The 16,504-nt window shown below is 45.8% G+C and overlaps 1 protein-coding gene across 6 annotated transcripts in view; it reads left to right on the top strand.

Moving 5' to 3' along the window:
• ADAMTS9 (ADAM metallopeptidase with thrombospondin type 1 motif 9) overlaps positions 1-16,504 on the top strand; it is a 65,329-nt gene that overhangs the window by 18,420 nt on the left and 30,405 nt on the right. For all 6 annotated transcript variants that reach the window (XR_014616490.1, XM_084214596.1, XM_084214597.1 and 3 more), the window contains 12 exons: positions 1,724-1,890; positions 1,999-2,128; positions 2,698-2,824; positions 4,472-4,682; positions 5,375-5,539; positions 6,660-6,824; positions 7,670-7,789; positions 9,560-9,664; positions 9,810-9,977; positions 10,155-10,439; positions 11,085-11,246; positions 11,809-11,985. Coding sequence is in view for 5 of the 6 variants with exons in the window: in XM_084214596.1 (XP_084070722.1) it covers positions 1,724-1,890; positions 1,999-2,128; positions 2,698-2,824; positions 4,472-4,682; positions 5,375-5,539; positions 6,660-6,824; positions 7,670-7,789; positions 9,560-9,664; positions 9,810-9,977; positions 10,155-10,439; positions 11,085-11,246; positions 11,809-11,985 (1,982 nt within the window). In the remaining variant the exon portion in view is untranslated. The remainder of the gene's footprint in view (positions 1-1,723; positions 1,891-1,998; positions 2,129-2,697; positions 2,825-4,471; positions 4,683-5,374; positions 5,540-6,659; positions 6,825-7,669; positions 7,790-9,559; positions 9,665-9,809; positions 9,978-10,154; positions 10,440-11,084; positions 11,247-11,808; positions 11,986-16,504) is intronic.

Genomic DNA, 16,504 nt, shown 5'->3' with positions numbered 1-16,504 from the left:
GAACATCATGATTGATGTTAAACTTCCCAGTTGAAGGCTGATTTTGCCATTAAGTCCTGTCAGAGTCTCTGGTCCTCCTCTTTTGCACACCCTGTGCCTTGCATCACCAGCTGTGTTCCAGTAGCACAGGGTCCAGTACTTACATCTTTGAACAGGGCACTTCATCTTGTTCTGTCTCACCAAATTCCTGTAACTAGGTGTGTTAATAAGGGGAGTTGGCTGGTGGTCCCTAGCTCATCAAAGGTATAGAGACTGATTTGAGAAACAAGTGCCAGAAACTACCATGCACCAAAGGGAGGCAATGACAGCCTTGGCTGTTGCTCTGAAATGCCATCCATGTGGCCAGACCCTTCACTGAGGCAAAAAATTGAGGTGGTGCAGCATGAATGCACATCAGCACCAAAAACACATTACTGAGATCTCAAAGTTTTCTGTCTTGGAGGAGGGAGCCAAATTTTATTTTTCCTCTTTCCTGGAAAAAACAATCCTCCCTATGTTGTGCCTATTCAAACTGGTTCACCCCAGAAGGAGCCCCAAACTTCTCAGCTCTTCTTGGAGGGCCTTTAATCTTCTTGGGAAACAATGAAGTCAAATCTTCTTTAATGTTGCTTTAATATTGCTGGGAAAGCATCTCTTCACATTAGGCCTGACTGGAAGCAAATGAGAAGTGTGCATGTGTCCACTTACTTTGCAGCTCACTGAGTGTGAAATCTTGGGCCCTCAGTTACTGTGAACCTTGTAGTTGCTTAACAATTTAGGAGGAATTTGATGTTGTCATCAAGTCCAAGATGTACCTACTGTTATAGGAGATATAGTAAAAGAGAAGTAATCCTTTAATGAGTTTTACTACTGCCTAATAACATTAAAACCTCCGAAGTGTGAAACTTGGTTGAGTGTAGCCTCTGCTTTGTGAGGTTTTCTCCATCTATGTCTTTTTGCTACTAAGCAGTGTTTTGCTTCATTATCTCTCCTCATTCAATGGAAAAACTTTCCCTTTGGTGTTTTGGTGTTTAGATTTTTCAGTACAGGGGCTTTTTAGTAACATAGCTGTGATGGGTGAAATGGTGGGGAAACTAACTTAGGAAATTAGCTACATAATCGCATTAGTGTGAAGTTGTGCAGCAGACTGCTGTTTTCAGGAAACTGTTCCTTTTATAAAGCATTTAGGCTTTAAGCCTCCAGTGCTCTCACATACCTTAAGATCTGGAATAATAAAAAGTATGGGGGGAGGAGGGAGAGGGAGACAAAGGGGGAGATACTGACCAAACTCCCTGTAATTATATATTAGAAAATTATGTTTAGGTAATTAGGGTGCGTACATTTACCCTAAGAACACACCTTGAAACACCAGGGAAGACACCCTATCCACACAGCTCGTGAAAAGTTTTGGGCAGGATTATTTCTGTGGTATATGTGTGCTCCTTGCAGCAGCCAGCCCAGAATGCCTTTTGGATACTTCTGCATTGGGTTATGGATGAACTGTTTAGCAACAACTTCAGGAGTTCAGCCTTCATTTTTAGAAGGCTTTCCAGTGGAAAAAGGAGAAGGCAGAATGTCTGCAAGAGCTCTGCTGCTCACTTTACATCCTTTCTGTTTGAGAGTGCCAATGGGCTTTTCCCCCCACCCCCCCAGAGAAAGGAGCACTGAGAGCACATGACCCACGTTGTTATGTATGTATGAGTTAATTCTGCCTCTTTAGTTATTGTTTTTTGCACCTATGCAGCTTTATCTAACAGTCAAGGAGACTTTATATTAAATGGAGACTTTGTCGTCAGTATGTTTAAAAGGGAAATCAAAGTTGGGAATGCTGTGATCGAATACAGTGGCTCCGATAATACTGTTGAAAGGATTAATTCTACAGATCGGATTGAGCAAGAAATAACACTTCAGGTGAAGTATATGTTGTGTGTATGGACAAGTCTGCCCAGCATTGTTGCACTGAAAACAGTGGGCAGTGATATCTGTTGCTTTACTCTGCTTCATTTTTCTTCCTCTCAGGTTTTGTCAGTGGGCAATTTGTACAATCCTGATGTTCGTTACACATTCAATATCCCTATTGAGGACAAACCTCAGCAGTTTTACTGGAATGAGCATGGCCCCTGGCAGCCCTGCAGTAAGCTCTGCCAAGGTGGGTGCATGGGAAGGGTAGTTTTGTCCTGGATTCATTTAGGGTCTGGGCAGTACATCAAACAGATCCCTCTCTGTTTGATTTCTTTGAGATTCTCACCCTGTGGGTACGATTGTTTCCCTAGTTTGCAGTGGAGGATAACATCCTACAAGGTACTTCTGGGTTTCAGAGCAGGGCACCTTACAGCCCCTCCCAGCCAGGTGAGCCTCACGACCTGCTTTGCAGGTGAGGAAGCTGAAGCACAGAAAAGGTCATGAGGCATTTCCTAAGGCTGCAAAATGCACCAGTGTCTGGTTTTGGGTCTGAAATCCCATCATTGCCAGTTCCCACCCTGCTAAATACTCGCTCAGAGCCCATCCTTAGAGAGGGTACTGCAGCTCTCTGCCTGTGTCCATCCCATCTGCAATAAACCCCTTCTGCTCCACTTAGTCTTAAACCCCCCCTGTTCCTGACAGAGGTAGAAAAGCACACCTAAACATCTCTTAAATATTACTGTAAAAGGTGTAAGAAAAATAACGGAATTGATCATTTGCTGCATGACTCAAACCAAGTGCTGGTTTTCTCTGCAGGAGAACGAAAAAGGAAGCCTGTGTGTAAGAGAGAGTCAGATCAGCTCACGGTGTCAGACCAGCGATGCGATCGAATTCCCCAGCCTGACCCCAGCACTGAGCCTTGTAACACAGAATGTGAATTAAGGTGCACTGTGCTCAGCCAAGTATATAAATAACATTGTGTACTTATTATTTACTCCTCTTTCCTTTCGCTTCTCACCCTAATTCCCTTTCTCACCAGCCTGTATTAGATTTTGAAAAAGAAAAGGATTGCTAGTTGTGTCTTTGTCAACCAAGAGGGATTGTCATCCACCAGTGGTGTTTTGAAAGGAACTTTTCAATGTTTTTGCATTTCTCTTGCTGGATTCAATTAGACCTAACTATAACAAAAATTCTCTAATGTTGAAAAATCTCCCTGTGCAGTACAGGGCCTGAAATTTGCATCTGCCTGGATCAGAAATGCTCAGTGCCATTCTACATACAGCCTGCAGAGAGGGGAAAACATACACTTAAAGCAAAAACGTAGCTAAGGCTTGGATTTATCACTGTTTATTTAAAGCAAAGAATAGGCTTAAGTGTAGAATGGGTTTGGGGCTGTCTCCAGACAATTCTTGGCAAGCTGGAATTGATGGAGCACAGTCTAAATCATCACAACCCATTTTCCTTTAAAAAGCAATCTGTTTTCCTTCCTGGGGCTTAAATGTGGTGGCATTAAGTGTCGGCTGGTGAAGCAATTCAGAAGGCCAAGCTTCCCGAGGGGTTTCTCCAGCCCTGTTGAACCGGGGCTGTGCAGGGGCTGTGCGGGGCCGGGTTGTCGCGGTAACAGCTGTTGCCATTGCAACAGGTTGGAAACTTGAGAAGGGCAAAGCAGGAGTTTGAAAAGCATGCAGGGATGTGAGGCTCCCACCAGTCAGGAGCTATTGATTCCAAATCCCCTTGATCTTATTCTTCTCTGGGCTGTGATAGAGTTTCCTCTCTTGGCTTGGGAGTGGGGCTCTGTGCTCCCTGTACAAGCACAGGCAGCAGCCCGAGGGTCTCCAGGACCCTAGAGGATGTCACTGCCTCCTCCCCCAGAAGCCACCCCTGCCAGGTGTGAGGGGCAATGGGCTCCTGTTGGCTTCAGGGTCTCCAGCATCTCCCTGGATCAGGCCTCATGTCCAGCATCTCTTTCCAGAGCTGGGCTCATGTGAAGGAGGGGTGTATCCCCAGGTGGGTCCTTGGGGGCCTCCAGCACCATCCTTGTTGTCCATCTCACAGAGGAGGCAGCCGGATGGAAATCTGTCAACAGAGAACACCTCTAATCCCTGCTGACACAGCTAGGGCTTGAATATCTTGTAGCAAGTCATTTGCTTGTCCTTTGGAGAGCTGAAATTGCTTTGTGGGTGTCCTGTATTGTGGAACACCTCTCCAGCTGGTGCAGATCATTTTCTGATGCTGTATTTTCCAGTTTTTAGATGCCGAGGTGGCAAGTGCAGGGGAACACGGGGTGGCAAGCTTTCAGAAGCTTTCAGAGCACTGTTCCCTACTTGGCCATGAACTCCACTTGCCACCTTGGCTGGTCCCACAGGATTACAGTGTGGCTTTGCTGTCTTTCTTTTGCTTAAGAAAGACCTTCTGCCAGTTCCTTCCCTTCAAGCAGCAATGCCAGGCTAACTGTAAGTCCCAAAGCACTGGGAAGTGTGACACAGAACCAAAATTTCCTGTTCAAGAGCATATATTTCTTATTTCTGTCCAACACCCTGAGCACGTTCCCTGCAGAGCCCAGGGCTGATGTTTGCTGTCCCCGGCGCAGGTGGCACATCGCGAGGAAGAGCGAGTGCACGGCGCAGTGCGGGCTGGGCTACCGCACCCTGGAGATCTACTGCTCCAAGTACAGCCGGCTGGAGGGCAAGATAGAGAAGGTGGACGACCGCTTCTGCAACAGCCAGGCCAAGCCCAGCACGAGGGAGAAGTGCACTGGAGACTGTAACGTGGGAGGATGGCGCTACTCGGCCTGGACTGAGGTAAGGGATGCTCTGTGGTACGGCAAATGCTGCTCCTTGCACAGGAGTACTGTTTAGGTTGCTAACAGAATATATGTAAAATATGGCCACAGTGGTTCTGCTTCCATTGTTTCCTCTGGAGGACACTCTAGTCGGAATCAGCCTGGTACTCCTTACCTTCCACTGCAATTAATCTTTTAATCTTCATTACATGAAGCTCAGCTAGCTGTCATCAAAGCTGTTACCACTGCCAGGAGCTGGGAAGGACATGATGCCTTCATCAGAGGCATTGTGAAATTTGTTTCCTTTACACATCTCAGCTTTTGCATTAACAAGAATATTCCTGAATGCAGGTGCCAAGAGATTGACGAGCCTCGGATTTTCCAGGGAGGGCGCAGTAAAGGGGGGCTGGTCAGAGGGAGTTAATCTCTCTTAAAATGAGAACGAGCAGCAGCCATTTAGGAGAACTGAAAGGCAACACTTGTAAAAATAATAATGGGGTTATATTCTGAAATGAATTTGTGAAACACATCGCCACGACATTTTATTAAGCTTAGCAAGATTAGCTTTTTAAAGGAATACATAAAGTAAAGACCTGTTACTTAAAGTATAAATTGCTGCTCTGGAGGTTTTCTGCAGTCACTCCACAGTGAGGGAGGAGGCAATATCAGTAGAGTGGCAGGAAATGTTGACTGTGCACGTGTCCCTTGCAGTGCTCCAAGAGCTGTGGCGGGGGCACACGGCGGCGGCGAGCCATGTGTGTGAACACCTACAACGACGTGCTGGACGACAGCAAGTGCAGCCAGCAGGAGAAGCTGACGGTGCAGCGGTGCAGTGACTTCTCGTGCCCACAGTGGAAAACCGGCGACTGGTCTGAGGTGGGTGCTGGTCACCAGGCTGGACTCACCCTGCTGGTTCTCCACCCTGAGGGGCTGGTGTCTGCAAAGAGGTGTCTCCATCTCTGCTTGTCTGTCATGATTTGTTTGTGCCTCCTGCAGAAGGTGGCAAGCCTGTGCGCAGGGAGGCTTCAGACAGGCAGCAAAGTCATTGGCCTTGTTACCACTGGTCAAGTGGCCATTTTCCTCCTTGCAAAGCCAACAGGGGTTAATGTCTCTGCAATCCTGCAGTAACTTCTCCCCAGTTTTTTCCGTAGTTCTGCTGTGCATTTGGGAAGAAAAATACCTTCTGCCCTCATTTTCCCTTGAGATTGTCCTCAAGAGCCCTGGCAGCTCTGGCTGTCACTGGAGGGCAGGATTGCACCCTGCTGATGTTTTGCTCAGCCTCTCTCTGCTGTTTATTACTGCTTCCACTGCTGCTGGTGTTTTTTGCAATGCAACAAAATGATCTTGATAGGTTTGTCTCTGCAGCAGGACTGGGGGTCCTGGAGAACAATCTTCAAAGGGTGCTCATCATCATTGTGGCCAAATTTCTCTTGTTTCTGTGAGTCATGTTCTTTTAGGGCATAATGAAAGCAATTAAATGGGAACAGGGATTGTTTTCTACCAAATGTGTCTTCTGATTTGAGCTGGTGGCAGTCTAAGCCATGCCAGGGCAGTAGAAGAAGTGCTCACAGCCTGCAGAAGTCAAGACCCTTAAAGTGCACGCTCAGAAAGAACAAGTGTTTTAGAAACACCCTGTTTTGCACAGCTAAAACCCCACAGGGCAGTGCTGTGCCTTTGCCCTGTGTCTCACAGCTGCTGGAATTCAAGAGCCTTTGTGGTCTCCCTTTGCCAATGCTGAAGGATTCTAGCCCAGCTGTGCTCCCCATGATCCAGCCCCTGCTCTAGACCAGCTCCTCAGAGCAATCTTCTTGTTGGCAAGACGCTCCCCTGTCTTCCAGGACATGTTGATGTTAGCTAAAGAGCTGCACTTCAGCACCAGGATTTTTTTAAGCAGTGGTTGCAGTAGATCTCCAGGTTTATTTTCTAGTGCCAGGGCAGGTGCTGAGCTGCAAGTGCATGCCCAGCACCACCTGAGCTTGCACTTCTCTCCTCACAGTGCTTGGTCACCTGTGGAAAAGGGCACAAGCACCGCCAGACGTGGTGCCAGTTTGGAGAAGATCGATTGAACGACAGGTTTTGTGACCCCAAGACGAAGCCGGAGTCGGTGCAGATGTGCCAGCAGCAGGAGTGTGCCTCGTGGCAAGTGGGGCCATGGGGACAGGTACCACACAGGGCTCCTGGCTGGGGGGACCTGGATAAGGGTGCTGGCCTTTCATCCAAATTCAGCAGCATAACTGTTAATTGATTTGCACACCAAAGCAGCCCTCTGTTTGCTTGGGTTCAGCGGATAGGCAGCAATAACAGTACCTGCCCTTTGTGCTAAATTTAATCTCTGTCATACTGAATTGGCCATGATTTTCAAAAAAAGGGGGTTTCCAAGGTTACGCTCCTAAATCCATATTTGGGCACATAAATACATGCCCTAATTTTCACAGAAAAACTGCTCACGTTGAACAACTTTTGTTGCTTTTAATGTTTTCCAGTTTCTGGGTTAGAGAGAGATTTTTTTCTGTTAAAATACAAGTTACTCATTCCTCCCAGAGTGTTCTGGCATCTGCTTTTTCAGAAAGCTGTTAGCTCTTGACTTAAAAAACAGTAATAAACCCATACCAGTTGTCCCAGTCAGGCATAATTCCCAGCAGTAAAATTATTCATTAGCTGTCCGTGCTACCATGGGGCTGAACAACCAGTTTTAAAGAAGGATATCATACAGGTTCTACCAGACTCTGATTCTAATGTGTGCAGCAAAGTAAATCATTTCAGTGTTCCACCTTCCTTCCCAAAGAAGCAAGTGAAGCGTGCAAGGCACTGGTGGCTGCAGCGAGTTAAAACTTTGACCTAATTTAAAGCTGAAATGCATGAAGTGGAGAGAAACCAGAAGGGAAAGTGTCTTTCATTTTTGCTGCTCTTGCTACGTGCCTAAACAAAAACTGGGCTAATTAATGCTTTCTAACCAAAGCACCTACTCAGACCCAGTGCTCTTTTCTCCCATCTGTCTTCTCCCAGTGCACTGTGACTTGTGGCCAAGGCTACCAGATGAGAGCAGTGAAGTGTGTTGTAGGCACCTACGTGTCAGTGGTGGATGATAATGAGTGTAATGCTGCAACCAGGCCTACAGATACCCAGGTAAATCCTGCTCTCTTGTCTCCATCTCTTCCCAGTGTGTGCATAGAGGCTTCCAGGCTACAGGTTCAGGGGACATCTTGCTGCAACAAAGCTTTGCCCTGAATGCCAGCCCTGCAGAGCAGTACCTTGGGCTGCTCATGGTTGTTGGAAAGATGCAGCACAGCACCCTGCTGTAGTATAAATGGGATAGATAACTGTTCAGAGAATTCCCATCCAGATCCTCTCCATGTGGTTCACCTTACGCTCTGAAGCACCAGATTGCCAGAAAGGCAACAGACAACCTGTGAGGGTATCAGGACTTAATGGGTGCAGATTAATTACCTTTGCTTATGGTTTATATCCATGGAGCTCTGGTCATGCAGTGGGATGTGAGGGTTCAGATGCAGCACTAAAGCTGGAGTCTTAAAAGCTCATGAGCTAAAGAAGCTGTAGTGGATGAATCTGGAATAATATTAAGAGACCTCAAGGCTGAGACAGTATTTGCTGGCTCAGAGGTTCAGGTTTTGACACAGCAGACACCTCCTTTGGCTTGTGTGGAGTCATGGATGCCTGGCTGCAGTCTGGGCTCATGTGGCTGCAGGACTATTGCTGGTGCCCCTCACCACAAATGATGGTGAGAGGCCATAGTTTCTTGTCTGCTGCATGTGACAATGTTTGTGACAGCTGTAGTTCCAGACATGTCCTTCCTGGCCAGATAAATTGAGAAATGTTGCACACCCTTTGCAAATTTGCTGAAGAGGCTTTCTGTGCTGTGTACTTGGAAGCAAACATGTAAATTCCCATTTCAATCAGAAGATATGTCCAAGGTGTCTGATGAGCTGGATAAAGCAGAGCATTACCATCTATCTGTCATCTAGGAGAACTGTAGTGCTCATGCCCTGTGCAGCTTCAGTCTTTCATGAACTCAGAGTTTAACCAAGGCCACACATTTGGGAAAAAGCTGTTTTTCTCATGTATGGAGACCAGTTGCACTACAGTAAGGGGTAACAAACCCACCTATCATCAGCCATCATTTGGCATGCTTGCCTCCAGCATAAGTGAAATCACAGCAAAACAGAAATTTGGTTTGCCATTTGTCAGAAGCTGCTCTCCCCCTCACAGGGACAATCACTCTTAATTTCCTTTTTGGCAAGGACTACTCAATGGAGTAAAGTCATGGATGTTCGTAGTTTCTGGCACCAGACCTCCTGGGAGGTCCAGACAGGACCAGAGCCCTCCTGTGAGGCATTGTACAAAGACTGAGCAAATGACACGTCTGTCCCCAAGACGTCACGTTGCTTGGTGTGTGGTGGAGATCAGCACATGGATATAGGTGGTCTGGTGGGCTGCAGGGAATCAAAGGGCTGCAATCAGCAGCATAACCTTTATTGTGTGAGCTGCAGGTCTCACACTGAAGGAAGGGAGCTTTGAAGGGAGATAAAGTTGCTGTTTAGCAGATGTGTGTTCATGCCAGAACGTTTAATGAACTTTCATCTTTTGCCTCAAAAACATCTGGTTTTAATGCATGGAGATGGCACATGGTTATGGGGATCCCTATTGTAAGTCAAAAGTCCATATAGAGTACTCCATATGAAGGCCCCAGGAAATGATGCAGAGTTTTGCTGATTCACCAAGGGGGTTCAGGGAGGAAGCTGCCTGCACAGTGTGTGCAGGTCACAGAGTTTCAATACGTTGCATGTTCTTCATAATTACATTGAAGAAGAGGTGGTTTAATCAAAACATCTGCAAATTCTTTATATCCTGCTTTTCCCCCATGTATTTCCTGTACAGGACTGTGAAATAGCTGCATGTCCTTCCCATCCAAATAGCCCTGAAGCCAATAGAGCCATGTCAGGCATTCACAGGACACAGTGGAGATTTGGATCCTGGACACCGGTAAGCACACATCACAATACTTTCAGGGTTATTTTACAGAAGACAATATGATATTTTTAAGTGCATATGCCCAGCTTTTCATTACAAAGGCCTTGCAATGTATGTCAGGCAACTTCCTAGTGGAGTGCTCCTTGCTCTTCCCTAGTGCTCCGCAACGTGTGGGAAGGGAACCCGGATGAGATATGTCAGCTGCCGGGATGACCAGGGCTCCGTGGCCGATGAGTCAGCTTGTTTCCACCTCCCAAAGCCATCAGCCACAGAAATGTGCACCGTGACACCGTGTGGGCAGTGGAAGGCCTTGGAGTGGAGCTCTGTAAGCATCACGCTGTCTCTTGCAGGAGACCTCATTGCTGGAAACATGCTTCATTAATCTGTTGTGCTTGTCCTTTTATAAGTGAGGTTATTTGGGTTTTCTGCTGTTCATTATTAGCAAGAGCTGGTTTTCAAGACTGGAAATGTGACCGTGTCTCCTTTTCCCACTGTAATGCAGTGCTCTGTGACTTGCGGTCAAGGTAAGGCAACGCGACAAGTGATCTGCGTCAATTACAGTGACCAGCTGGTGGATAGGAGCGAGTGTGACCCAGAGGACCTCCCTGCCACCGAGCAAGAGTGCTCCATGTCCCCTTGTCATCCAAACAGCCATGACTACGGCAGGCCCATTCCCCCTTTCCTCTATCCGGACCATCGCCTCAAGCCGCACCCTGGGGGCAGCCCGAACCGAAACCGTGCACATATACCAGGAGGCAATCAGTGGAGGATTGGCCCCTGGGGTGCTGTAAGTGCCATGATTCTCTTATTCCTGGGTTTTGTTGGGTTCTGTTTCTTTCCCAAGCTACTCCGTATTTTCTTAAAGTCAGCACAAAGGGAAAAGAAAGAGGGACCTTTCTCTGCACTGTCTGCTCTCTGCTCACACAAGCAAGTGTTGCAGAAGGGCTCAGGCATCACTTGTCAGCCTCTCATACCTCGTATCTCCAAGGCAGTCTAGGCAGAAAGCTGACAGCATCATTTTCCATGAGGCAAAGGCTGGCCTCTGCTTCTTGGGGTCTCCTGGGGCATTTACAGCTGTGCAGGGTTGTTGCCAAAGCACAGCAGAACCTCGATGCCAGTTCCTCTCGCTGCAAACAGTATGCAATGCTTTATCGTGGAGGTCTCTAAAGAGAATTAAGCACAAATGGGATGGCAGACACTGCAGCAGGGATTACTCACCTGCTTAAAACTAGGCTGGTGTTTACTTTCTTTGCTTGGTCAGCACCTAAGTCATTGCACTGCTATTAGCAATAGCTGGGTTTTGAAGTTTTATAATGCCTGTTAGATGTATTAAACTTCTAGCAGTGCACTCCCATGGTGCAAGGCACTGGGGAGCTGGGAATGCAAGCCTATTCCTGGACTCAATGAAGCTGTGGGCAATTGTGTCTTCCAGTGCTCTAGCACGTGTGCAGGGGGGTTCCAGCGGCGAGTCGTGGTGTGCCAGGATGAAAATGGATACACTGCAAATAACTGCGATGAGAAAAGCAAACCCATGGAGCAGAGATCGTGCGAATCTGGCCCCTGCCCTCAGTGGGCCTATGGCAACTGGGGAGAGGTGAGTGCACCATCCATCTGGGCTCCCTGCCCAGGGCAAGAGTTTGATTAGCAGGTGGCTGAAAAATGGGAGAAGAGAGGGGTATTGTGGTGACATTTATTAGAAGGATTGGAACTTGAAGGGCAGCCTCCGATAAATGAGTGAACCCAAGCAATTGTTGGGTGGTGTTTTCATTTCCATTTGTCATGGGAAAACTTTCTTACCAAGCAAAAGCAAGTTTACAAAAATGAAGATTTTTTTTTAAGAGAAGCCTAGTTTAACTGAAGGCCTTTTTTTTTTTTAATAAAAGCACTGCTTCCTTTTGAAGCAGTGAGATGAGCAATTGGAGATGTAAACCTCCACTATCACATTGAGTCAGGCAATATCATGGTGGAGCAGCATGAACAGCTTTAGGGGAAGAGAAGCTGAGGCTGCTGAGGCTCATGAGAGGGATTTGGCTGGAGTGGGCGAGTTTGGAACAGAAATTACCATTGTTTTATTGAGGTGCTAGTGCTTTGGGCAGCAGGTGAGCAGTATTTTTGCTGTCCCAACGGTGATTGCTCTGTCCTCTGCTGACTTGCAGTGCACAAAACCATGTGGAGCAGGGACAAGGACACGGCTGGTGGTGTGCCAGCGCCCTAATGGAGAAAGGTTTACGGATCTGAGCTGTGAAATCCTTGACAAGCCACCAGACAGAGAGCAGTGCAATGTGCAGGACTGTCCTAGAGATGCTGCCTGGAGTGCTGGTCCTTGGAGCTCGGTACGACCATAAACTCTTTCTCTTTATGAACTATTTTGTAGGTATCCCCTAACAACATTTAATTTGCTTCAAGCCAAGGTGCTAATGCTTCATGTCTTAAAACTGCACTTACAGAGGATTATTTACAATATATTCAGAATAACACCTATTCAGGAAGGGCTTACATTAGGGGAGCTCTGGTCCTTTAATTTAAAAGGCACTTTCTGCTAAGTAGCAACCATTGTCCATTTTATTACACTGTGCAAGTGCTGTACATTATGAATCTTGGTTCTGGCTAAGTTTTTGCATATGGATTTAAACCTGGAATTTAAGCAGTACATCTCCACTGAAGTTAAATTGTTCTGCTCTTTAATGGTAATACTGCACTGGGCACCTACTGGCTTAGCAGTGGTGTGTTCTCTGCCAAAGGCAAAGGAAGTGGGGAGAATGTGCTAAATGGCATCAATTCCCAGGCATGTGTAAGTGTGTATAGATGTGTGTGCAGGTGGGCACATGCCCACACACAGACCTACATAGAAACGTGGGCATTCACACTTGTGCTCTATTCCTGTTCCTGTGTATATAATAAGACTGTCATGTACAGTGCAAAGGCTATTCTCGTGCATCTCTCTCTGGTTCTGGAGAGTGATTGTCGAGCTTGGTCTCCAGCTGCTGCTCTATCACTAAGCCAGGAAATGATCAGCCAGGTGTTGGAAGGCTTAAAACCCTGGCAGTTTCCCAATATCAAAATAGTATTTGGAGCAGAGGTGTCTTACTTTGCTCCTTTGCTGCTGGAGGAGTCTGCTACAGAGATGCTCTTGTGAGGGCAGAGCGGCCCTGAACCACAGGGTTGGGGTGCTATTTTGGGTGCCACACCTCTGCAATTCTCCCTGTCCAGAGCAGCAACCTTTTCTGTGAACCTGTACCAAAGCAAGTGCCACCTGAGGTGCTTCTGGAGCCCTGGAAAACCACAGACCTGTCCATTTTGGAGTGGCCTTCAAACAGATGTAAACCTTTATTGTGTATTTTGTTATAAAAGCATTTGAAGACAATTTTAAAAAAAATATGATTCAAAAGCACTTTATAGGAAAAGAAAAAAGAGGCCTGTTTTTTAATGTATTGGACTTCCTCAATTGTCATAGTTTGGAAAGTCATCTTGCCAAAACCTGCTCTCCTCCTGTGGGTGCTTTCAGTAACACGGATGCCTTCAGTAACACTCTTCAATATTTTTATCATACCTCAGTGAGTTCTGCAGTAGCCATAAAACTGCTGAACTGGTGTGTATCCGGTGCTTCACCAGTACAAGAAACAGTGCTATGAAATATTTCATTTGAGGTGCTAATGTACCCCTTGTCCATCAACCTGCCTGGTGCTAAGGAAGAGCAAGGTGAGGTAAGCAGAGGTAGTGGTGCTGGCTGCCCTGCCCTGCAGGATTTGCCAGCTGGGAGGTGCCTCCAACTTTGTTTTACCCGTGCTGGACCATTTTCAAGAGCCAAAGATGTGGATGGAGTTGTGTTTCATTCTTTGTGGCTGTTGAGGAACAAGCTCCAGGGCTGCACCTTCTTCTCAGTATTGGAAACACAGGGTGCAGTCCTCTAGTCTGGTGGTTTTCTTTTCACCCAGGAAAAGTTCCCTTGGCTCCACTCTGTTGTGTTAGTCTCAGTGGGTTGTCCTTGCTCTCCTGGGAGCAGGTGGGACATCTGGCAGACAGGTGGAGGGCAGGGACACCCTGTCCTGCCTGCAGTGTCTCCTCCCAGCTGGCACAGGGTCACAGCCCTGGGGAAGGGGCTGCAGGGCTGAGCCCCCGTCATTGCCATGAACTGATTTGGTTTTTCAGTCTAATTTATTGAGGTGTCCTTGGGCTCTGACATAGGGGACCCAGAGCTGTTTGAAGACTGAGAAGTATCTCTGGGGTCCCCAGGGCTTGGTGTCCCTCCAGCAGAACACTCCACGTGTATGTCTACCTCGTGCTACTACTGTAGGTAGTAACGGCCAAATTCGTCTCTTTTAGTGTGGTATCACCTGGATTTGATTTAGCTCTGTCATCAGTTGTAAACATCATTCTGTAGCTGTACATACTTCATCTGTTGGGATGGAGTGTCACTACCATATTTTTTTGGTCACTTTTGAAACAAGAGTATAGTATTAGCTGAAACTTTTCAGCAGTATGGATTTATGTATTTATGTAAAAGTGTATTTATTTTTCCAATACTGTTATTTAATTTTATATTAATATTGCATACATTTACAATGTTTAATGTTAATGTTGAACAGTGAAAATTAAAGATAAGTAGAATGCAATCATAAATGAATTTGTATAATGATTTCTTGAGTCTTTTGCTAAATTCGGATCATATACTTAGTTTTGGTAACTTTTGCTAAATTTTCTGAAATGGTTCTGCAATGTTCCATCTTTTATCTGGCTTTTCTTTTACTTGCTTTGTTCTCCAACAGAAATTGTCATTCTCAATGATTAAGCAAACACAGTTAAAGGTGTATAAATTACAAAGTTTGGATAACTAATTTCTTGCAATCATCTGACTGGCTTAGCATTACTCAAGTTTCAGTGAAATTAGTACTATAAAATACGGACAAATTAAAGCAGAGAGAGTCTGAAGCACCCACCCCGCAGTCCTCGGGCAAAATTCCACTGGGATTTTATACAGTAAACAAGTGATCTTTATCTGGCTGGTTAAATCCAGGTTTGGAAGAGCTAATTAAATGGATAAACAGATTGTATGTGTCAATGATAATTTTACAACAAGAGACTGGTGAGATGTCTTGTCATTTTAATGTATGTTCAAAGAGGACTAAGAGGAGGTGACACTTTTATTCCCTTGCTTATTTAAGAACATGTATTTACCCATTGCAGAATTGTACACCATGTGATAGACCTGACCTTCTTATTAAAACCATGCTGTAGAAAACGTGCACTGACTGTCACCAGAATACAGAGAGTGTTTTTTCTCCTCTGAATGCTTTATGTTATGAATGCAGATCTCCATACACACTCTTGAATCCCGAGAGGAAATCTTGCCATGTTCTCCAGAATTAAGATGTTCACAATGAGAATTACCCATTGCTTCACTTAAAACCCAAGGTTTGGTTTTAATAAATATACCAATATTTATACCACATATATAAAATATATGCATAACCTCCCTTAAAGCCCCTGTCTTGGAGCAGATTTGCTCGTGCAATGATCTCTGATATTCTGAGTTTGCCTTAATATCCAACTGTATCCTGATAAAATTTAGGAATAATGCTGAATTAACTTGTTGTGGGCTTCTCATTCTTTCCAAGTTAGGAAATGGTCACAGATAAGGTAAAAACAATTCTATCTTACAGCACCCTGCTTCAGTTGGGTGACTCATTTGGGCTTCACTGCACAGGCCAGTGATCATTCGACTTTAAACTCTGGAAAAAGGGTGGGTGAGGTTTAGATTTATTTGGGGTTTGTTTGGTTTCTTTTGCCAAAAAAGTATTATAATTTTAAAAGTAGTCTGCCTTGTCAGGTACTTGTCAATCTTGGATATCTGAATTTAAGGCTGCTGGAGCAGTGGTTGTGCAGCTCTCAGTGCTTCCCAGCTCTGTATCCTGTAGGCAGAGGCGCTGGTATCAGTGTCTTTGAGGGCCTTTTGCTCTAATAAAGAATCATAAGCTTGCTGTCAAGTAATTAGAACATTAACCAGCTAAGTTCCAAACTCTCTTATTGTGGATGTGAGTTCAGGTTTGGGCTAGGACAGCATTGGTTTCCCTTGGCAGGAAGCTGGTGGCATTGATGGCTTTGCACAAAGCAGCAAAGAGCATAGAGCAGCAAAGGAGCTTGGAACTGGGTGGGAAGTGGAAGAATTTCCTGGCCAACATCTGTGTGAGTCAGCTGGCACTCTGGAATTTTAATCTTAAAGTTGGTGTCAGTGGAAACTTTGGGTTATGTGTATTTAATTCTGTCAAAGCCCCAACATGTTGTTTGCAAAATGCCTTCCCCGTGCAGCTGGCTGAAAATAGGCTGCTCAACAGCAATATTCTCTGTGTCATTGTTCTGATAATGTTCATAGCAGGCAGGATGTCAGGTCTTGCTAAGGCAGAAGTGATAGCCAGGGACAGATTTGGTTGCAAGTGTATATAACTCTGCTGTTCCCTTCTTCCCCTCTGCAGAAAATGAATTTGCTGTGACAGCAGCATTGCTGAGCTGTTCTTGGGGTTTTGTTTGAAGAGTCTCAGCCTGTTGCTCCTCTGAGGCAGTGGTGATGGATGCTCATGCATCTCTCTCCTCACCTCAGTGCTCACAGCTGGTGGCTCCAAGGCAGTCACAGGTGGGCAAAGCCAGTGGTACCCAGCAGCCCAGTAGAGTCACATCAATTTTTTTCATTTCTTTTTACCCTAAAATCTCCAATTTTTGTTTTCCTTTCCATTTTTATTTTTTTCCTATTATCACCATCTTTCATTATTCCTTCTGTTTCTATTTAAATAAGGAGAACTGTATAGGTATGCTTTTGTAATCAGTTCTCTGTTCCTCTTTGCTGGTGCTGATGCTCCA

The sequence above is a fragment of the Fringilla coelebs genome (assembly GCF_963513975.1).
Source record: "Fringilla coelebs genome assembly, chromosome: 13".
NCBI lineage: Eukaryota > Metazoa > Chordata > Aves > Passeriformes > Fringillidae > Fringilla > Fringilla coelebs.
Note: the sequence above shows the minus strand (reverse complement) of the source record. Positions and strands in the feature narration are given on the sequence as shown.